Source organism: Microcaecilia unicolor, chromosome 11 (genome assembly GCF_901765095.1).
Source record: "Microcaecilia unicolor chromosome 11, aMicUni1.1, whole genome shotgun sequence".
Lineage (NCBI taxonomy): Eukaryota > Metazoa > Chordata > Amphibia > Gymnophiona > Siphonopidae > Microcaecilia > Microcaecilia unicolor.
Window position 1 is genome coordinate 129,290,930 of NC_044041.1, and position 23,939 is coordinate 129,314,868.

Here is a 23,939-nt window from a genome sequence, read left to right on the forward strand (position 1 = left end):
GTGACACCGACCCACATCGCTTGGTCTGGGTCTTATAATGAGTATAAGTAAAGCATTGTGCATATGTGTATACCTTCCTGTCTGCCACAAGGACGCGGGTTCCTCAGTTATTTTTCTGCCATGGTGAGGAGAGGGCGTGTTTTCTGTCTCCTCACAACATTCGGTTCTGAAGAGCTTTTTTGTGCTCCTTATGTCTTTCCCTTATGTTTTTAGTGTATTTTGCCCAGTTTTAAGTTTCCGTTCTTTTTTGTCATCGTTTGGCCGCTTTTAGGTCTTGACTTTGGCTGGGAATTTTCCCTTTGTTTGTTTTTTTTTTTGCAGTGCCTTGCCCTTTTTTCAGGCACCATCGCTTTGTTTAATTTAGCCGAGGAAGTTTTTCCTTCCATGTCCACGAAGGTTTCCAATGGCTTTGAGCGCTGTACTTGACGCAATCGGACGATCTCTGGGAAGGACACCCATTCTTAGTGTCTACAGTGTCTTGGGCCCGACCCAGATTTCCAGAGAGGCTCAACGAGAGATGATTTTTGGAGCCAAGATCCTTGATGTTGGCATGAGGTCGGAGGCATCGGCATTGAGTGTTGCACCGGCATCGGGAGCATTGGTAAGCTTGGCTGCTGCTAGACCCTTAGACACTGGGAGCAGTGAAGTGTTGAGTGGGTCTCCACCTGTGCAGGGCCCCCAGGACCATCCATTGTTGGACCGTACCCCGAGGTGACTTATGGATTCAACGTTGTCCTCGGTGACACGCTTTGGGCTATCAGAGGCGTAGGTACAATCCCTCAGCTCGCCAGCCTGTTCAGGCTCAGCTCCAGCTTGCTCGTTCATGACAACAGCGTATGCCTAAGGCCCCTGCTGCTCCCCAGTCAAAGCAAGGGATGAGCGTTTGACTTGCTCCAGCAGAGCAGAGCCACAGTAAAATTGTCCGACCTTAACAACTTGCTGGTCGGGAGGAGGCTGAAGTTTTTCCACAAAAGGTGGCCCCTTATAACCTCCAACCGGTGGGTTCTTAAAATATTGCGTCTCGGATATGCACTCAATTGGTATCAAAACTCCAGATTGCCCACTGAGAGCTCATTCATTCAGCTCTCAGCACAGGCAGGAACTTGCAGAGAAACTCTCCGCCCTTTTGAAGGCCTATGCTGTCGAACCCATTCCACCAGGGGAAGAAGGGCAGGGATTCTATTCCAGTTACTTCCTTGTGCAGAAAAAAACAGAGGATACGTCCCGTCCTAGACCTAAGGGCCCTGAACAAATTCCTAGTCCGAGAAAAGTTCAGGATGGTTTCCCTGGGCACTCGTCTCCCAGTGATTCAGAAAATGATTGGCTGTACTCTCTATACTTAAAGGATACATATACTCGCATCCCGATACTTCCAACCCAGCAGAAGTATCTTCAATTTTTGTTGGGAACACATCACTTTTAGTACCACTTGTTGCCTTTTGGCCTCGCGTCATCAGCTCCCAGGGTCTTCACCAACTGTCTAGCGGTAGTTGCAGCATCACTACACAGACTTGGGAGTCCATGTGTTTCCATATTTCAACAGTTGGCTGATGAAGAGCATCTCTACAGATGGAGCTCAGGAGTCCATGTGAATGATTATTCAGGTGCTCGAGCTACTAGGGTTAGTTTTAAATTGCCCCATCTTTGCCCTGTCCAGAGATTAGAATTCACAGGAGCTCTTCTCGATACACAGAAGGTTTGAGCCTACCTTCCAGAGACGAGAGTGGACACTCTTGTCGCACTTGCTTCCAAGATTTGAGTCTCTCAGCAGGTCACAGCTCAGCAGATGTTGAGATTGTTGGGCCACATGGCTTCCACAGTGTATGTTACACCCATGACATATCTTCATACGAGATCAGCTCAGTGGACCCTAGCTTCTCAGTGGTATCAATCTCCTGGAGCTCTGGGTGAAGGTTATCTGGAATGTTCTAAAGGTTGTCAGAGATGGGCTGTCTCATCAAATTTGTACTCATTCAAACAGACAATCAGGTTGCAATGTATTACACCAACAAGCAGGGGTCACCGGATCATGCCCTCTGTGCCAGAAGACCATCCAGATGTGGCATTGGGTTCGCCAGCATGGCATGTCATGTTCCTTCGAGCCTCTTATCTGGTGGGAAAAAAACAATTCCCTGACCAACAGACTGAGCAGGATAATGCAATCGCATGAGTTTCCTCTCAATATGGGCATAGCTCACAAGATCTTCTGAGCGTGGGGTACCCCCTTGGTGGATCTTTTTGCCATTCAACTCAACCACAAGGTTCTCCAGTTCTGTTCCAGGCTTCAGGCCCACTATAGACTATCGTCAGGTGCCTTCCTTCTCAGTTGGGGGACAGGTCTTCCGTATGCGTATCCTCTAGTGGGGAAAACTTTGTTGAAACTGAAGACTGCAGAACCATGATTCTGATCGCATCATACTGGTCTGTCAGATATGGTTCCCTCTTCTTCTGGAGTTATTTTCTAAAGAACCATGGAGATTGGAATGTTTTTCAACCCTTATCATGCAGAATGAGAGGTCACTTCTACATCCCACACTCCAATCTCTGGCTCTCGCAGCTTGGATATTGAAAGCCTAGAATTCACTTCCTTGAGTCTTTCAGAGGGTGTCTCCCAGATCTTGCTGGCTTCCAGGAAAGACTTCACTAAGAGATGCTATTCTTTCAAATGGAGGTTTGCCATCTGGTGTGAGAGCAAGGCCTTAGATCCCCTTGCTTGCTCTACACAGACCCTACTTGAAGACCTTCACACAGAGTCTGGTCTCAAAACCAACTCTGTAAGGGTTCACCTTAGTGCAATTAGTTCTTAACAGCGTGTAAAAGGTAAGCCCATCTCTGGACAGCCTCTAGTTGTTTGCTTCATGAGAGGTTTGCTTTTGTCAAAGCCCCCTGTCAAACCTCCGCGTGTCATAGGATCTCAACATCGTTCTTACCCAGCTAATCTACTTGTTCACTTATGAACATTTAATGCAATACCAATTTGTATTTCCTCATGCCGGAAATGGGGATCACCATTACGGAATAATGTAAGCCAAATTGAGCCTGCAAATAGGTGGGAAAATGTGGGATACAAATGCAACAAATAAATAAATGAAAACTCCTTTCAAGCCACTGAATTTCAGCCATGTGAAGTGCTTGACCTGGAAGGTTGTTTTCTTGTTGCCTGTTACTTCAGCTAGTAGAGTCAGTGAGCTTCAGGCCTTAGTGGTGGCTTCACCTTATGCTAAGTTTCATCACAACAGAGTAGTCCTCCGCACTCACCCGAGGTTCCTGCTGAAGGTGGTGTCAAGAGTTCCATCTGAACCAGTCGATTGTCTTGCCAACATTCTTTCCCTGACCTCATGCCCATCCTGGCAAAAGCAGCTTGTACACCTTGGATTGCAAGAGAGCATTGGCCTACTACATGGAGAGGACTAGGCCCTACAGACAGTCTGCCCAACTTATTGTTTCTTTTGATCCCAACAGGGTGGGGGTCACCATCGGGAAATACACAATGTCTAATTGGCTGGCAGACTGGGCTGGCCCTAGAGGGTCATGTCAGAGCTATGGCTGTGTCTTCAGTCCACACATTCACATCACTGCCTTCAGCAGGATACCCAATGCCTCAAATTGGAAAAAGGCACCAGCCTGGAGCCTCTGGAGTGGACAATAGTGACAACAGATGCCAGTCTTTGTGGATGTGGTGCCCATTGTCTTGGACAGGTGGCACAAGGCCTATAATCCCAGGAGAAGACTTGTTGGTCAATCAACAGGTTGTAGACTAGAGTGACGCGTTTATCACTAGAGACCTCGTAGACCCTGGTGGAAGGAAAGGTGGTGCAAATCCTGTCTGACAGTGGCTACTGGTGGGCTGGCTCATCCGGAGGATTGAGAGACACGATGATCACGTTAGTCCTTGTGCCCCTTGATTGGCCCAGAAGGTCTTGTTATGGGGACCTGGTTCAGCTGATGACAGGAGTTCCTCTAAGATTTCTGGTGTCCCCAGATTTGCTGGATCCATCTCTATTTTGTCTTACAGCCTGGCTCTTGATAGAGCTTGGCTGTGGAAAAAAGGATATTCAGGTAGCTTGACTGGCACCATGTTGAAGTTGCACAAGAGATCTACAGCTTACATTAGAGTGCGATTCATCTTTGAGGATTGGTGCCAGGATTGAAAGCGTGCCCCCTTGCCGTCATCTGTTGTGGGGATCATGGAGTTCTTAAGGGATGACTTGGATGGCGCTGGCATCCTTTAAAATGGAATTGTCAGCTCTGGCCTGTTACTGCAGCCTGGTCCGTAGTAAACCATTGGCTTTACATCCAGATGTGGTACAGTTTCTAAGAGGAGTTAAGTTCATTTAGCCTCTATGATATCCTGTAGTTCTGAATTTAGTTTTGTCCACCGTTGGTACATATTCCTTTTGAACCTTTGAAACAAAGTGTGCTAAAGGATGTCACTCTGAAGGCAGTCTTTCTGATAGCTATTTTGGCAGCCCGGAGAATTTCTGAGCTGCAAACCTTACCTGGTAAGGAGCTTGACCTGCTATTCTCTCAGGAGGAGGTTATATTGCACCCTGTTCTTTCTTCCATCCCAAGGTGGTTTTGCGTTCCGTGTGAACCAGAGTATTTCCTTGCCTGTTTTGGGTAAGACTAGAGGGGAAAGGGAGCAGCAACTTTTGTTTGCTTTGTCTTGATGTCAGGCAGTACATTCAGAGAATGGAGGAGTTTTAGCATTTGGACAAGCTGTTCGTCTTATTTTAGAGATCAGAAGCATAGAGAAGCAGCATCAAAGGCAACCATAGCCTGATGGATTAAGAAAGCCCTTGCCTCTGCTTATGTTCTCAAGGGGCATCAGGTGCCAGTACAATTGAAAGCACATTCTACCAGAGGGCAGGTAGCCATATTTCCCCACAGGAGATCTGCCGAGTGGCTGTTTGGTCCTCCTTTGCAGAAAGATGATTGGCTAGTGTCTCTAGATCTGAAGGATGTGTATATACATACCCTAAATATGAAGTTTTTACATTTCACATTTATGGGGAAGGCATTACCAGTACAGGGTGTTGCCTTTCAGCCTGTCTTCAGCACCGAGTTTCACAAAATATTAGCATCTCACCTTAGCAGACAAGGAGTCATTGTGTTTCCTTATCCAAGCAAGTAACTAATAACAGGCAGTACACCCCAGACAGTCAGTTTCTGGCAAAGACTTTGAAAATTCTATCAAGTGTTTAATTCCTGATTAATCACAATAGTTCATCCCTGCTGAAAAGTAGGCATTATAGGGGAATGCTTCATATGACAACACTCATGAATTCATTACCCAAAGCAAGAATACAAATCATAGAAAATATAGTTTGTACTTTGGCACCAAAGAAATGTGCCCCTAAGAAGCACCTCATGGAGACGTTGGGGCACATGGCTTCTACAACAGATATAATGCCCTTAGCCTAATTGCACCTGAAAGAGCTGCAGTGCTACCTGAAATTGAGATGGAGCTAATTACCTCAACCCTTTTTTTTTAAACAGAATACTACTGACCAACCGTTTCAAACAAATGATTTAATAGCAACGGGCAAATCTAATGAACCACCTCAGAGGAAAATGGGTTCCTCAATTTCAGTTGTTTTTTGACCACAGATGCCTCCAAAACGGGGAAATCACTTGTTGCATCTTCAGACACAGGACTCTTGGACAATGGTGGAAACACATCTGCACATAAATCACTTTGAGCTGAGAGCCATTTGTAACGCTGCTTAAGCATTTGCTGAGCACCTGTCCATTTCTGTTCTTATTTGAATGGATAATTGAGTTGCTATGTTTTACATCAACAAACAGTGAGGAATGGGCTCCTGACTATTATGTTGAGAGACCTTACTTATATGGAAAGTAGCCCTGAATATGAACACCTTTTTAGTAACTTCATATTTGCTAGGGAGGAGAATCAGTTTGCAGACAAGCTCAAGCTGTAGCCTCATGAGTGGTCTTTAAACAAAGCAATAGTTGAAAACAATTTCTAAAGGTAGGAAATACACACAATCTTTTTTCATCTGATAAAAACAAGAAATGCCAGCTTTTCTACTCCAGATGCCCCCAATTAAAATTGCTTGGTGTCCAATACTTTTGCTGTTTCTTGGACAGAAAATCTGATGTTTGGATTTCAATCAATTCTGTTAATTTCTAGAACTATTCATAAAATAAGTATTAGATTTGTAGAATCCTGTCACATTGTTTATACTCGCTGAAACGGATTTGGTTCCCATTTTTAGGCCAAGATGGCGCAAGAGCCACTAATCACACTTCCATATATGATGGGTTTTTATATCACAGGCAGAAGGAAATGTAGTTCATACCAATCTTTTGCTCTCTAGAAGTCTCAGTATGGATCTTGAAAGCAACCTAGTTAATCAGATTCCAGTGCCTTCTGCAGTGCAGGCAGTTTCATTGGCTTCTGGAAAAGAATCAGGAGGTCATACTCTTAACTGGTGGAGGTTTGAATCATGGTGCACAACTCATAAAGAAAGCCCATGTCATTTTTCATTAGTGAAGATTCTACAGTACCTCTTTCACATTCAGGTTTGAGCCTCAGCACATCCTCAGAGTTTATCTTGGTATGATTTCTGCAAACTTCTACAATCTGTGTCTTCATTATGGAAAGAGGATCTGGTTAGGGTCAACTCCAGCAGTTGGAAAGTAAGTCCAGTGCTGGGCAGACTTCTATGATCTGTGTCCCAAAAATAGCAAAGATAGATCAGGAACAAGTATGCATATTTTTATCGTAATCATATCATAAGCTATGAGTGCACATATGAGGTTAGTAAGAGCAGTTGCAGATTGCCCTATGTTTACGATGCCAGTGTTTAATCATGAAGAAGTGGAACCTGTTCAGATACAACTCTGGACACCTTCGTGGGCAGACTGGATGGATCATATAGGTCTTTATCTGCTGACATTTGCTATGTTACTATGAGTGTATCTCAGAAGGAGAGAGACGGACACCTTAAGGTTGATAGTGAGTAAAATGATGTCAGTTTTCAACACTGTTGGATTGTTGGTTTTATCAAGTATTGACAATGAATTTGACTGTGCTGCAACCACAATTTAAACCACTCTTCCAAGATTGGATCAAATATAACCCTATATATGGTTGGAATGTGGCAAATTGCCGACTGCCCTATTTGTGATGCCAGTATTTGATTATGAAGGAGTGTAACCTGCATGGATTGACAAGTGCATCTCTGGCTGCCTTGTAGGACAGGCTGGATGGACCATGTGGGTCTTTGTCTGCCATCTTTTACTATGTTGTTATGCTTTTGTAAGCAAGAAACCAGTATCCAGGTATCCCTTTGTCAGTTGATTTATGCAGGGTTTTTAAATTTTGAAATCACCTATAAAACAGCCAACTCCAGCTTGGGACTTAAATGTAGTCATCTTCCAGCTTGAACCTTTGGATCAAGCACTTCTGAAATGTCCAGCCTTGGAAGACCTTGTTTTTAGTAACCATAATTCCAGCATGCAGAATTAGTGAAATTCATATATTAGTATATTAGTCTCCATACACACACACCTAGAGGAAGAAAGTAATCATAAGAACTTACCCAAAGTTCCTCTGAAAATTGTATCGGACTTTCACCTTAATCAGTGCTACCTAGTTTTTGTCCACTACTTCATACCGTCAGCCCATGGTTTTCAATATCACCTTCACGCTGATGATTCCCAGATCTACCTCTCCACACCAGAAATTTTGGCAGAAACCCGGACCAAGATATCTGCCTGCCTATCTGACATTGCCGCCTGGATGTCTCACCGCCACCTGAAGCTCAATATGTCCAAAACTGAGCTCCTTATCTTCCCACCTAAACCATCCTCTCCCCTTCCCCCACTCGCTATTTCTGTTGACAACACGCTCATTCTTCTTGTCTCTTCTGCTCGTAACCTTGGGGTCATCTTCGACTCTTCCCTCTCCTTCTCTGCACATATTCAACAGATTGCGAAAACCTGTCATTTCTTCCTCTATAATATCGCCAAAATTCGCCCTCTCATTTCTGAGCACGCTACCAGAACCCTCATCCATACTCTCCTCTCGCTTGGACTACTGCAACTTGCTTCTCACCGGTCTTTCACTCAGCCATCTCTTTCCTCTTCAATCCGTTCAAAATGCTGCTGCATGATTAATATTTCACCTAAGTCGCTATGCCCATATCAGCCCTCTTCTGAAGTCACTTCACAGGCTCCCTATCCGTTTCCGTATACAGTTCAAGCTCCTCTTATTAACCTATAAGTGCATTCATTCTGCTGCCCCTCTCTACCTCTCCACCCTCGTATCTCCCTACACTCCTTCCCAGGATCTCCGTTCACTAGGCAGATCTCTCCTAATTGTACCCTTCTCCCCCATCGCTAACTCCAGACTCCATTCCTTTTGTCTTGCCGCATCTTATGCCTGGAATAGACTCCCTGAGCCATTACGTCAAGCTCCATCCCTGGCCGCCTTCAAATCCGGGTTAAAGGCCTACCTGTTTGATGCTGCTTTTAATTCCTAACTTGTCACCTGCTTGTAACCTTTATCTTGTCTTCCTCTCTTCAATTGTCCCTTTCCCATATGTCCTATTTGTCTGTCCCACCCTTATCCCTTATCTGTCCTGTCTGTCTGTCCTATTAGATTGTAAGCTCTCTTGAGCAAGGACTGTCTTTTCTACATGTTAAATTGTGAAGCGCTACGTACGGCTGGTAGCACTATAGAAATGATGTATAGTAGTAGTAGTAGATGAGCATCATTGAAAGCTACATAATCTAGACTGTAGAAGAGTACTTCAGATCTGTTTGCAAAGGACTTTTGTAAAAGACAGACTTTCTCAGCTATTCTTATCCTTTGATTGGAAAAAAGAGAAATCTCCATTGAATAAAATAACTCTATCTTCATGGATTGCTGAATAGCTTTCTGTTACCACCAGGCAGCTTTGCAGCAACTAAACAGAATCACTGTACGTCACCTGAGAGCTGCAGTGACAACAAAGGCACTCCTCTAAAGAACCTCAGTTGGAGACATATATGTAAAGCAGCTACATGGTCTGTCTTGCATACATTCACCAGACACTACTGTACTGTGAGCTTCAATATGCTTCCTGCCTGTGAAATGACACGGGCTAGAGAGTGTTCAGGTTGATGAATTACCCTCTGTAGCTCAGCTTGGACGTCACCAATAGTGTGGCTGTATGATCCTCACTGTCCATGGAGAAAACAAAATTGCACATCTGTGATGGGTGTTCTCAATGGACAGCAGGATCATGGAGCCACACTTCTGCCCCCAGTCCACCTGAGGTTGAACCACACTATTAGCTTCAGAAAGCTTTTCCAGAGTTTTTTCATATTTAGGAATCTATTCCTGAATCAACTTTGTCCCAGTGATGATGCCCAATAGTGTGGTTGTAGGATCCTGTTGTCCACAGAATACCTGTAACTTTGCTGTCATTAAGCCACCAAGTCAGCCCCTAAATCAGATTTTTCTTCCACAGGTGGGGGCCTGATTATAAAAATTCTGAAACGGACAGCTGTGTTTGAGGAGAAAGACACATCACCAGGGCCACCCCTAGCTCAGGGTGTAAAACTCAGTGTTCCGAAGAAGACCAAGCTCTATGTTGACCAGACTTTACGAGAGCGTGAGAATGCAGTGGGTGAGTGCAGAGTAAAACATACACACATGCTCATAGATGCAGTGAGGTGGAGAGCAAAACCCTGACTGACCCATTCTCACAGGAGTTGGTCTAGCCCACAGCGTAGCAGTCCTGTAATGACTGCTCTTGCTCTAGCGTTGCAGACATGAGCTACAGTCTGTCTCAGGTAGTTAGAAATGAATGTGAGGTTCATATCAGTGTGTACAGTATATTGTAGAGACTGAGATCAGGGCCAGAGTGCATGGAGACATTCAGTTAAAGGTGATGAATATGGATAGATTTGTCTGGGTAACCTACAGCTATATAAGTTGAGCCTCTTCCTTAATTTCCCCCTTGGAGCAATGCACCGGATTTTCCAGGCAGACCTATATCGTTTGCGGCTGATGGCATCCCGAGCCTATGTGAAGGCACTGGAGGGCAGTGTGGCACCGGTCTCATCTGTTCAGCAGGAACCCCTCCAGATGAATGCAGTGGTGAGTCCACATCTTTGAATGGTTGTTAGGATGTCATGGATTAGAGGAGCAGCCTAGTGATTTGAGCAGAAGGCTGAGAACCAGAGAAACCAGGGTTCAAATCCTGTTGACATTCCCTGTAACTGTGAGCTTGGGCAACTCACTTCAGCCCTTTATTGCCTTGGGTGCAAACTTGGGGGCCTGATTCACTAATACATGTTAACACATAGAGTTGTGTTTAGTAAATAGGCACCATTGACAATAATGGGGCTTGCATATACCTCCTGTCCATGAATATAACATGCCTTAAACTAAAAGGTGTAAATATATCTAAATTAATAAATGTCCAAAGAAAGAGTGGTGGTTGAGAGCAAAGGAATTTTGGACTCCAACCCATGTGTTTTAATCCCTGACTCTGACTGAGCAACCTCAGATGAGTCACTTATCTCCCATGTATATTTCGAGCTGTTTAATAACATAGTGAATAATGGTCAACCTAGATCCATTGGCCCCTCTAATATGCCCAGTTGTATTACACTCAGGGCTGTTGCAAAATATGGGCAGGATGCATGCCCAGCCAGACTGGAGGGGGTCTGCTACTGCCAGCATTGGTCTTGCAGTGGATGTATGCTTTCAGCAGCAGCGGCGGCACTGCCTCATAATTTTAGAATACCTTACCATCTCTTCTTCACGTGAAATCATCCTTCGAGAAATTTAAGGTCGCACTTAAAACCCACCTTTTCACTCTGGGGGACTGGCTGAGAATGGTGAGTCCCACTAGGAGTTAGCATTTGCACTTGTTACTCTTCTTTGCCTATAGACCTTCCCGTACTCTCTTATGTCTTAAATATCCAATAATGGTCTTCTGCTTTGTTTCTCTGTTTCCTTTCCTGTAAAATTGTTGGCATTCCTTTCCTTGAATGTTAGTCTATAAATTGTTTTGCTATGTATATCAGGAAAGGTGGTATAAACAAACCTAATAAATATAAGTGTTGTTGGCTGCATCCGCTGGGGTGGGGGGTGGGAGGAGGGGTAGAACTTCCTTCGCAGCCTTGGTACCATTTACTGTAGAGACAATCCTGAGCATCACCACTGAGATCACTCCTCATCAAGGTAACTTTAGGGATGATTCTATAACTGGGTGCCACAATTTAGGTGCCTACTTTAAAGGGGCTGTGAACCTATTCTGTAATGGCAATTATATGCATAATTTGTCATAGAATACTAGTGTACATTGGCAGGTACACACCTGCATATAGATGTGCCCAGTTACTCCATGTCAGTAGCAGGAATAAATTTAAGTTCACGAGCCTAAGTGGGAGAAATGCCCAAGGCCTGCCCATACTTCTTTCCTGTTAAAACCCTCTTGCATTTACATGGTAAGGCAGTTCTATAATTATAGAGACATTGGAGTCACTCTGGGACTTGACATTTACTGTCCATTCTTCCTTACAAAATATGGGTTCAAAAAATTCTGAGGGGCCCCGAGACTGTGATTTTCGTGGCTTCAGAGTTTCGAACTTATGAACCTTGGCTTCAGTGACGTCAGACAATAGAACGTTGAGGGTGAGTTTTATATATATAGATGGGAAGCTTTCAAATAAATTTAAAAAGCTGTCCAGAGGTTGGATCCAAGATGGCTGCCTGAGCAGACGTGCGGGAAAGAATTCCTGACACCCATTGAAAGCTTGCTCAATTGAGTATCCACGGACCCGTAATGGGAAAGAGGAAGGGGAAACCCGGTTTGCCTACCTCCACAGGCAGGGTTGAACCCCCTCTCTTGCGGCAGCTGACATTAGAGGAGTCGGGACTCCAAACGCCGGGAGCCGGAGTGATCGCTTCGGGAGGTCCAGGAGAGCAAGTTGACCTGAGCGCTGAGGGAGTCTATTTGAGTCCTCCCTCGATAACGGCCCCTCCAAGACCAGGAAGAGAAGCGGCAGGAGCAAGTGAGCAGCACACTGAGTCCGGAAGTCGGTCTCCAGCGGCTATGTGTGGAGGTCCCGCAGCCGCGTCGACGCCAGTGAGTTTGCCAGCCCAGACAGCACTTCTGTCTGAAAGAAATCCTGATGAACCCTCCGTGAGCCTTGGAGTTTTGACTAAACCAGCGACCGTTACACTGGAATCACTGTGGGAGGCAATACAAGGATCGAATTCCAACCTGCAACAAATTTCAGGTATTTTGCGTGGTGAAGTGGCGGATCTAAAGCGTTTGCAAAGTGAGTTAGTAATGAAATTTGCAGAGCAATCTAGAAAAATGGAGACTTTTGATAAAGATCTTAAAATGGTGAACTCCTCAACGCTTGTGTTGATAAAGGACAGTAACCTCCAACAGAGAAAGATGGAATATATAGAAAAACAGATTAGGGGAAATAATTTACGTTTCCTTAATTTTCCTAAATCCCCTCTCATTCCAGCACTAGACGTTGAAAAAATACTTTAGTGAAGTACTTGGTATTCCCTCTGAGGGATATCCACCTATTACTAAAGCAATGAATATTTCAGGAGCTGGAGGGGAAAAATTACCTATTAATCCCCAATCTGGTTTAAATTTAACAGAATTTCTTGAGACTTCATTGGAGGTTATAACTGAAAGAACTACAGTTTTGGTCACCTTTGCTCTGCAATTAGATCGTAATAATATTTTCAAACTTTATTTTCGCCACACGGATTCACCCTTCTTTGCCTCAAAAATTCAGGTTTTTCCAGATTTTGCCAGAGAAACTCAAAGAAAAAGAAAGCAATTTTTGTTGTTAAAAGAGAGAGTGCTGCATATAGGAGGGACCTTTATGTTAAGGTTCCCCTGTAAATGTTGTGTTTCTTTGAATACTATGAATTATATTTTCTTTGAACCAAAGAAGTTAATAGAATTAATTTCATCTAAAGAATAGTACTGCAGTAGTTCTTGATTGCTAGCGCTTAAACCGGCTGCAACACTCTAGGCTCCGTCTTCTCGATTATATGTATCAATTTACTTTTAATTGACTATTTCCTAGTTCTTGGATCAACATTTTGTGGACTAAATTGTAAAAAAAAAAAAAAAAATTTCTTTTTTCAGTGAATTTTCATGGTAACCTTTCTATAATGTGTAATTTATGTTAATTGCATAAATGTAAAATGAATAAAAGCATAAATAATAATAAAAAAGCTGTCCAATAAGTAAACAAAAACTTTTGATCTCTGCCTTTTAAGGCACTACTCCTATCCAATTGAAACAGCTTTAGACTTGTTACAGATGGACAAACAATAAAGAACGACAATGTGGATGCAGCATTGCAGCAGCTCATAGGTTTGTTTGCTTTGAGTGTACTAGAGGAGATGACAGCTGTGCAGAGGAGTGAAAACAGAGATTAACCAAATTGGCTTCCTTGCCTACCGTGGAGTAGATAGGCGGATCATCACTTCAAACCTCCTTGGTCCCGACAGTGTCCTTTGCCTGCCGCATCCTGCCTACGTGGAAACAGCAAGTTGAGTCAGAATAGGCGGGATATGGCAGCAGAAGGACCCCGACGCTGGCATCCTGTCTTAACCACTGCCTGCAGGTATGGTAGGACGGCAGCGGGGGGGGGGGGGAGAGGTTGAGGGAGGGAGCGGATGTGGGAGGGAAGAAACTGAAGGGACAAAAAGTTCAAATTAAACGCATGGGGCAGTGGGAAGGGCATCAGGGGAGAGAGAATCAGAACTTGGATGGTGCAAGTGTTTTGAGGGGGGGCAGGAGACAATGTTCCCCCAAACCAATTTCCACTTGACGTGTCCTCCCCCAACAAACGGGCCCAGCAACAAGTCTGCTTAAGTTCTTACCAGGTAATGCTGCTGTGCACTTCTGTAGCAACAATGAACGATCACCCCAGCAGCCAGCAGGGTTCTCCTGTCTCCTCTGTCCTGTCTGTCTCAGGAGGACAGCAGTGGGGCAGCCAAGTTGAGTGTTGGACGGTACAGTTCCACGACCAGCTGAGCTGTGATCAGGAGTGCTGCTGAGGTGAACCAGCCCACAAGCACACAAATCTCTTGCCTGCAGTGCAGCACGAGGAGGCAGGGTTGCCACACACCACGCATGTACCAATATCAGGTGACAGTTGGTGTGTTTGGGCATGCATGCCTCCAGCCTCCCGCTGCAATTTGTGGGGGAAAAAACCCTTCAAGTCCCGGCTGACAGCACAACAACCGGCTCGCAAAATTGTTCAAAAATTAACAACTGGCTCTGCAGAGCCGATGCGAGCCGGCTCCAGCACACCACTGGATACCCCAGTTGTGAGTATAATCCAGCTTGCTTGCCCTCAGAGAAAGCAAAGATACTTACCTGTAGCAGGTATTCTCCAAGGACAGCAGGCTGATTATTCTCACAATCCCGCCCACCTCCCGTTGGAGTTGTTTATTTCTTTTTGCTTTAACACTTAACTGAGGCACGCGGTTGCACAACAGGTGGGAAATCAGTCCGCGCATGCTGGCTGCACACGCACCAGAAGGCTTTGGTAAACTTTTATTTTTTGCTCTATTATGCCGATTCCTGAGCCGACGTGGATCATCTACCCAGTTGTTAGAATAATCAGCCTGCTGTCCTCGGAGAATACCTTCTACAGGTAAGTATCTTCGCTTTTCTGCTATTCAATGGACTTCTTTTTCTGAATTTCTTTTAATCAGATTGTAATACTGTTAATTGCCTAGACTTGTGAGGCAAATGATGTGGTATAGCAAGTTTAAATAAATGATAATTAAAGGGGCAATAATCAAACTGTTGAAGGAGATGGCAAATCTGTGTGAGTCTTGCAAACACATTTTCAAAGGGAACTTCCCCCCATTGATAGAGGAATGTTTGATGCCTACCTGGGAAAAGATGACTGTATCCTCTTCCTGGCACAGCTTGGGGAGAGTTTGAAGAGCTTGAGAGCTGTGGAGATGTGAAGAAGGCCAGTAACCCACTTCCCATTTTACCTGTGAAATTCCCTGTCCACCCCACCCCCATTTTTGCACATTTACATTTGGGTGGAGGGTGCTGCTGTTTTGCTATCTGCCACTCTCTTTACCTTTGGAAGAGAAGCTCAGGTTAGCCAGATATAGGCTTTCTTACAGCCGTGCCTAAATTTGGCTGACCAAGATCACTGGCTAGCACTGTAAATCAGAGCTGGCCACCTAACTTCCCAAGCTCCTAAGCCTGTTCAGAATTTGAACGTTTGAAGTTGGCCACCTAGGCAAACCTAGCAGGCTAAATTTAGTTACTCATCCTAGTCAGTTTGGTAAGTTCTTTCATAGCTGCCTAGATTTCATTGAAAATTGGTCCCATAACTTTTCATGCTGACTTTTCAGATGTAAAATTACATCTCCTTTCCTAGCAAAGGTTATCAGTATCACCACCTGTAGTAATGCTGAGTGATTGCTGTAGTCATCAGTTCACCCAGTTTCCTCAGCAGCAACTGAAGCTCAGAACATGAGAGAAGCTGGAGATACCATGTTAACATATGGAAATTAAGCTTTCAGAGCACCAGGGGTATTGGTTACATTTTGCAAGCTTTCCAGTTTCCAGTGTTGTGATACGGTAGAGATCATTTTCATCTCTAGATAAATTAGTGAATATTATTTTAGTAGCAACATGCCAATTGTTTCCATTCCCCATACAGTTTTCAGTCAGATCTTAAATATGATCAATGATCTTTGTTGTCAGAAGTAGGACTGGAAGAGAAGTTCTTTACAGTGTGCTGTTAAATATTCTTAAAAAAAAAATTTTGCCTCCAGGTTCAGGGAATTGGCCCTAAGTTCAAACTGACCTTGAACATCCAGAACACCTCAGTCAATCGTCCGTCTATTCACCTGCTCATCAGCTTTCTCTATGATGAACACCTCTACTCCATGAAAAATTCCTTCTTTAAGGTACAATATGTAAAAAGTCTCAGTATTGATTCTGCTATTAGAGTGTCTGTAAATTAAGTTACATCTTTTTATTACCCTGCTATTTCCTTTTGTCTCCTCAGTATTTCCTGTATCTGTTTCCCTTGCCTGTCCCCTCTCTCTACTCTGCAGTTCATTCATCTTTGGATATTACCCCAACTTGCTTCTCTCTCTGTCTTCAGGCCAGGGTCACTTTTATCTATGGGTAGAAGGGGCAATTGCTTCAGGTCCTGCATAAGCATGGGCTTGTATTAAGCTGCCTGCCCTCACTACACCTCCGATTCCTTATGAAAACCATGCATCCAATGATCAGGAAGTCAGGTCAGGGTTGAGGAACACCCTATGAAAATTAAAAAGTTAGGTCAGGGGTGAGGAACACCCTGTGAAAATTACACGAAAATGGTAAGCAGTGTGCAAAGGGCATGTGGGGACAAAACAGTTCACATCGGAGGAGGGTGCAGTTGGGAACGTGAACAGTAGTATAATTACAATTAGCACTCTGGGATTTATGAAAACCTTCTCTTATGGATTCAAGTCCACAGTTCCGGTGATACTGACAAGCAACTGACACTAGGGCCAAGTATTATAAAAATAGCTTGTTTATTTAGTTAGCAGCAGGTGAAAGTAACAAACATGTGAGAGCAATGCACAAATGCTGGGTTACCTAGAGAAAAGCAATGAGAACCTGTCATATAGTTTTAGAGGGAATGTACATCTTGTACCCTAGGCCCACAACTGGAGTGGAGGAGTGGCCTAGTGGTTAGAGCACCAGTCTTAACATTCAGAGGTGGCCGGTTCAATTCCCACTGCTGCTTCCTGTGATCTTGGGCAAGTCACTTAATCCTTCATTGCCTCAGGTACAAACTTAGATTGTGAGCCCTCCTGGGACAGAAATACCCAGTGTACCTGAATATAACTCACCTTGAGCTACTACTAAAAAAGGTGTGAGCAAAATCCAATTATTAAATAATAATAAATAACTGTTGAACCACCTATATATCCCCATCACTACAAAATAGGAACAGTTATAACCCGGCTAGTGGAGTCAGTTCCTCCCTCGGATGCTGGAGCAGGAGATCAGTTGAGAGCTGAGCCATTTCTGGGTGGGCAGGTGCTGTGGTTTTATGAGCTGTGTAGATCCTTGAGGTACTGGCAGCTCGGATTTGGGAGTCCAGTTGTCACCGGATCACCAGATAACCTCTTGCTTCCCAAGAGGCTCCTTGTATTGTTACCTCTTAGATGAGATTCTGTAACTTTTCTAGAAGCCTTGGGTAGACCCTTATTGCACATGTGTGAGTGCCTTCCTACCTGCCCAAGTCGCAGTTTCACTTTGTCCATGGAGCTGAAAAGGAACATCATCTATCACTGGTGCGAGTTATTTTTCTCTGATAAATATTTTGCCTTCCTGCCTCTTTTTTTTTTTTTCATTTTTGTTCCATCTCATGTTTTTTTTTCTTTGTTAGATTTTTGCCACTTTTTCATTTCTTTATTATTTTGTGGCTGAAGGCCACTTCCACAAATTTGCTGTGGCTGTTTTTCTCCTGATGTCCCAGAAACCTTCCAGTGAGTTTAAGTAGTGCACAGACTGTGTTAGGACCATGTCTGTGACTGACCCACATGACATGGGCCTAAAATGTTGAGCCCTAACCATAAGACCTCTGATTCTTCTCTTTGTGCTCAAATGCAGAGGAGAACCCAAAAAAGTAGAAACACCCTGTCTGAAAGGCTTTTCAGACACTAAAATCTGGTACATCGCCATCATCATCGAAGGCATTGGTCCCCGTGGCTTCTGAAGCTGCACTAGACACTGGGAACACATTGACATTGAGGAAGTCTCCTCCTGCCTTGATGTCAGTTGCCTGTCACACCTGTTCAGGTTGAACATCCTTGGACCTGACACAGGACACATTTGGATTTGGCTTCGTCTTCATTGGCACCAAAGGACTCTGATACTGGGCACTGAGCGAAGAAGCACCAGCATTGGTCCTCCTCAAAGCATGGTGCCAGGAGTCCTGGGGCACCAATGTCACCGGTACCCAAGAAGCATCAGTTCTAAGAGAGCCACTCCTCTGTGTTGAAGTGGTGCCAATGCACCAGTCTCCCAGAAGCTGGCTCTGCCTCTGATTTGGCTGTCTGTCCAGTAAACCAAGGCAAGCATAGACTCTGACTTTCCATAAGGACTATTTTGCTGTGTTTGAGTTGTACTGTTCCTAGACATCTGCAGTTGAGCTAGAGGACTTCTCAGAGGAAAGATCTTTTAGCCTACCTTCAGACCCCTCCCTACCACAGGAAAAGGAGGAAGTCGACCCCAGAGGAACTCTTTGTAGGTTTTTTTGAGAGAAATGGTGGAAGCCATTCTAATTAAGTTGGAGGTCAAGGACAAGCCCAGAGCTGAGATGTTGGATGTCCTTAATTACGAGTCCCTTCCTAAGGAAGCTGTGACAGTGCCTATTCACAACATCCTTAAAGATCCACAGGTGAAGAATTGGGAGACCGCAGTCTCTGTGCAGGTTATTCTTAAGAAGTTGAGATATATGTAATGAGTCCTGAAGGCTCTTAAATTCGAGAAGCTGCAGCACCATTCCATGGAGGTCAGATCCACTCTCAAAAGAGCCATACTTTGGCTCCCCCATGCAAGGATAGTCACACTCTGGAATCATTTGGAAGAGAAGTTTTTTGGGGCTCAATGCTCATTTTCTGCATCCAATTCTACCAGCTCTACACAAGCATTTATTTGAAGACCTTGGTAAGCATTATGCTAGAGTTTGCAGACACTCTCCCAGCAGAGCAGAAAGGAGTGCAGAAAGCATTTGGCTAGGACCACTTTTGACACTTTCGATGTGGGGTCCAGACTGTCTGCTATAGATATTGACATTTGCAGACTGTCATGGCTGCTTGTCTTAGACCTTGAACCAGCAGTTCAGGAGAAGCTGGTGGATGCCGAGGTGGGAAAAGGTGAAAGAGGTAGCAGAGCTCATAAAAAAGAGAACTGATAAATCAAGTCCCTGTCTCAGTCCGCTCCTTCTGCGGGCTCCACTTCTTGGAGGTTTGTGGGTGGGAGTTGAAAGAGTACCTACTACTCTCAAAGGCATAGGTCCACTCCATCCTCCTGCCCTCAGCAATAGGCCCAGCCTCCACATCCTCATCCTCTGCAGCAATGACCCCAGAAGTCCCCAGCCAGCTCCCCAGTCTAAGCAGGGAAATGAGCTTTTGACTGACTCCAGCATAGCATAGCCGAAATAAAAGTATCCATCCCGGAGGACCTACTTGTGGCCCCTTGTAACCTTAGACCGGTGGGTTCTCCAAATAGTCCATCTGGGTTACACCCTCAATTGGTGTCAACTTCTCCCAAATTGCCCACTGAGAATGTCACAGCGGGAAGTGCTCAGAGAGGAACTCTGCTCTTGTGTAAACACCCATGCAGTTAAACCCATGCTATTAGAGTAAGAACAGAAGGAATTCTATTCCAAGTACTTCCTCGTGCCCAAGAAAATGGGGAGGATTTTGTCCCATTCTAGTTCTAAAGGCCATGATTAAGTATCTAGTCAAAGTAAAGTTCAGCATGATTTCCTTGGGCACCTTTCTTTTCGTGATTTAGAAAAACAATTGGCTATGGACTTAAGGATGCCTGTACCCACATCCAGGAAGTATCTCAGATTTCGGGTGGGGAAACACCACTACCAGTATCGTGTCCTGCCATTTGGTCTCACATCTGGCCCAAAGTGTTCACAAAATGCCTAACCGTAGTCACAGCATCGCTGTGCAAACTGGCAAACTGGGAGCTCACATGTTTCCCTACATGGAAAATTGGTTGATGAAGAGCATATCAAAGGAAGGTGCTCAATAATCAACGCAGAGAACTATTGTGGTGTTTAAGCTACCCCAAGACCTATCTACTCCCAGTACAATGGCTGGAATACATTGGAGCACTGCTAGACACCGTTCAAGCTCAGGCCTACCTACCTTAGGTGTGGGTGGATGCCCTCATTTATATCTCCACTCAGGTCCAGCACAGCCAGCAGATCACAGCATGGCAGATGTTGAGGTTGTTGGACCACATGACCTCCACTTCATTTGTGAGACACCAATGAACCCTTGCTTCCCAGTAGTGTCAGGCCATGGGAACCTTGTGAATGTCATCTTGGTCACACCAGAGTTGGCTCAGTTGCTTCTCTGGTGGATAATTCAAACCAATTTGGACTCCCATTTCAAATTCCTTTGCTTCTGACCACAGATGCATCCAGTCTGGGATGGGGAGCTCATGTACAGAGGCTTCACATCAACCTTGTGGAGCTTCAGCAATCTGGAACACTCTAAGGGCTTTCAGAGATCAGCTGATGAACCAGATTGTTCTGATCCAAACAATCAGGTTGCCATGTACTATGTTAACAAGCAGGGGGGTACAGGATCCTACCCCTTGTGTCAGGAACCAGTCGGGGTGTGGCAGTGGGCCACCAACTACGGCATGATGCTCCGAGTCACATACCTGATGGGGAAAGAGAACAGTCTTGCAGACAGGCTGATTCAACCACACGAGTGGCCTCTCAGTATGGTACCTGCAAGATCTTCCAAGAGTGGGGCACCCCCTTGATGGATTATTTGCCATTCATCTCAACAACAAGATCCCTCAGTATGGCTCCAGACTCAGATCACATAGCAGACTAGTGTCGGTTGCTTTCCTCCTTGACTGGAGGAGAGTCTTCCTGCATGTGTATCCTCCAATCCCTCTGGTAGGGAAAACTCTGCTGAAACTTAAGCAAGACTAAGGAACCATGATTCCTATCGTGTCTTACTGGCCGAGGCAGATCTGGTTCCCTCAAAGAAGAGGGAACCAGATCTGCCTCCGAAGAACTGTGGAGATTGGACTGTTTTCCAACTCGCATCATGCAGAATGAGAGGTTTCTTCTGCATCCCAACCTCCAGTCCCTGGTCCTGGATGATAACCGTGTAGAATTTGCATCCCTTCAGCTACCTGAGGGTCTCTCCACAATCCTGCTGACTTCCAGGAAAGGTTTCACAAAGAGATGGTGCACTTTTAAGTGGAAGAGGTTTGCCGTCTGGTGTGAGGGCAAGGCCTTATATCCAGTGGATTCCTGTTGACTAAGTCCCCTATCAAACCTCCGATTGTGTCATAGGATCTCAGCGTAGTCTTCACACAGCTGTTGAAATCTCTTTTTGAGTCACGTGATTCCTGTCATCTGAAGTTTCTGACCTGGAAGGTCTTGCCTTTGGTGGTGGTCACTTCTGCACAGAGTTAGTAAGCTATAGGCCCTAGTTGCTGATCCACTTTACACAAATGTTCACCATGACAGATTGACACCACCTTAGAAATGAGCTTATGATGTATGTGGAGAACTGAGTTCCATCTTAATTAGTCAATTGCCCTGCCAATATTTTTCCCAAAACCTCATGCCCATCCCGGCAAAAGTGCACTGCACACCTTAGACTGCAAGTGAGCCTTAACCTTCTTTCTAGAGTGGTCTAAACCCATAGTCTACCCAGTTTTTTGTTTTGACCAAACCAGGATGGGGCAGCCATTGGTAAATGCACTTGATTCAGTTGGCTAGAAGACTGCATCTCTTTCACTTATTCTCAGGCTGGGCTGAATCTGGAGGGTCATGCCACGGCTCACAATATCAGAGCCATGGCTGCATCAGTAGCTCACTTTAAGCCAGCTGCATTGTAGTCTTCAGTCCATACATTCACATCTCACTACTGCCTTGAGCAGAATACTTGACATGACAGCCAGTTTGTTCAGATGGTTCTGTAGAATTTGTTTGGAGTCTAGAATCCAACTTCACCCTTGTACGCCATTTCTTTTCTGATCCAGACTGCACCTTCACAAAAGGACTGTTTTTGTTGTTAGTGTTATTGGTTCTGGTTGCCCTTGCACTGTTGTTTGTTGTTCTCAGTGAGCCTAGTAGCTAGGGATTCCCACATATGAGAATCCTATGTCCTGCTCATCCTCAGAGAAAGCAAAGTTACTCACCTGTAGCAGATGTTCTCCGAGGACATCAGGACAAGTATTCCCATATACCCTCTCTCCTCCCCTAGGAGTCGCATTCTTTATGCTTTTTTTATCCAGCTGCAGGTCCTATGCGACTCAGATAGTCAGGAAGGTACTCATGCATGGATGGTGCGGGCCTGCTAAAGGCTTCTGGAAGATTTGGAATGCTGCACAGCACTTGCGCTGGGGTTTGACTGGGGGACGTCACCCACATGTGAGAATATTCGTCCTGCTGTGCTCAGAGAACACCTGCTACAGGTGAATAACTTTGCTTTTTACAGAAAGGGTGTTGGATGCTTGGAATGGTCTCCCGGTGAAGGTGGCGGAGATGAGGACTGTATCTGAATTCAGAAAAGCATGTGACAATCACAGAGACTCACTAAGGAAGAGGGAGAAGAGGAACAGATTGTAGAGCTTAGTAGTTGGTATAGATGGACAGACTAGATATGCTGTATGGTCTTTATTTGCTGTCATTTTCTGTGGGATGTGACAATGAGATGAGAATGATCAGGGCTTTTTTTTTGAGGGGGTACTTGGGGGTACTGAGTACCGGCACCTTTTCCATTGTCTGCTAAAATTGACACATGGACCTCAAGTTTTAATGAAAGAGCTCAGGCTCTACGCACCAATTCTGCCTTCTCATAGGTTCTGTGACTGGTTGCAGGGGGCCTGGCTATTGTGGGAAGGGTCCCTCAGTGATTACCCCCACCCCTGAAGGGTGGCCTAGCATTTGAGTACCGGCACCTTTTTCACTAGAAAAAGTGCACTGAGAATGATCGCAACAACTAGATCAGAGGTTCTCAAACCTGTCCTGGAGGACTCCAGCTAGTGAGGTTTTCAGGTTAAAATTAATTAGAGAAATTTGCATGCCTTATCATTGTGAATATCCTGAAAACCTGAGTAGCTGGGGTCTCCTAGAACAGGTTTGGGAAACTGTTCTAGAAGAAAGTCTGGCAAATTGGGTAAGAGAAGAAGGAAATATAGAAATCAGAGGGAAGAGGAAATGCAGAAACATGGAAAATGAAAATGTGAAATATAAATTAATCACAGCATAAAGAAAACAGATGAAAGTAACTGACAAACAAAGAATGAAAATGAGAATAAAAGCTGTTGAAATATTTATTGGAAAATATAATGTTATACTAGAGGCTATCTTCTTGTTAATCAGTGTGGGAGGAGGAAGTTAGGGGACCTGATGGTGATGCTGGGGCTGGGAGCATGAGGGGAGGATTGAAGGTGATGCTGGGGCTGGGAGAATGAGAAGCAAGTGCATATGCAAGGGAAGGTGCAGTTGTATGGATGGATGCTAAGGGTGAGGAATACTTGAGGAGGAATTAGATGGGTTGAAGTTGGGGAAGGGGAAGAAGGCAGTGTAGAGAAATGGCAGGAGCAACAGGTGCTAGGGATAGGGGTGTAAAGCAAGAGGACATATACTGGGGACATGGGGATGCTGGAGAGGTAGGATTCAGATGTAGGCAGAGTCTATATAGACTTGGGTGGAAGACCAGAAAAGGCACGCTTAAAGTTGGCTGGGTATCGGGAGTATAAGTGGAGACTCAGCACTTGAGTGAGATTGTGAGTAGGGACTTGGGTACGATGGAAAAGTGGTGTCTTGGGGATTAGATGGTGTTTTAGTGGGGACTAAGAAATTGAGCAGGGGTTAGGATGGCAGTGGGGACTAATTTTTTATGTGAGTGTTGGGAGTAGGACAAGAGACTGACTGCAAAGATACGGGGAGAGGAGATGGTTTGAAGGACCTGGAGAGTTTGGGAGGGAGTTGAAAGAAACAGAAGGCTATAGAGAGGGTGAGAGACAAAGGAAAGCAACAGGCCTTTGAAGGAGGTGAGGGAGGGTAGAAATGGGGGGGGGGGGGTGGAATGGGAACCTTAAAAGGTGGTAAGACATAAGAAAAAGACTAGTGATGGAGATTGGATGAATGAAAAAGGAGGAGCCTGGGGT

General features: G+C 44.9%; 1 protein-coding gene across 5 annotated transcripts in view; it reads left to right on the top strand.

Annotated features, from left to right (window-relative positions):
- Positions 1-23,939, top strand: part of BBS1 (Bardet-Biedl syndrome 1) — an 82,948-nt gene that overhangs the window by 52,785 nt on the left and 6,224 nt on the right. For all 5 annotated transcript variants that reach the window (XM_030218933.1, XM_030218930.1, XM_030218932.1 and 2 more), the window contains exons 14-16: positions 9,483-9,641; positions 9,981-10,114; positions 15,821-15,955. In XM_030218933.1, the coding sequence (XP_030074793.1) occupies positions 9,483-9,641; positions 9,981-10,114; positions 15,821-15,955 (428 nt within the window). The remainder of the gene's footprint in view (positions 1-9,482; positions 9,642-9,980; positions 10,115-15,820; positions 15,956-23,939) is intronic.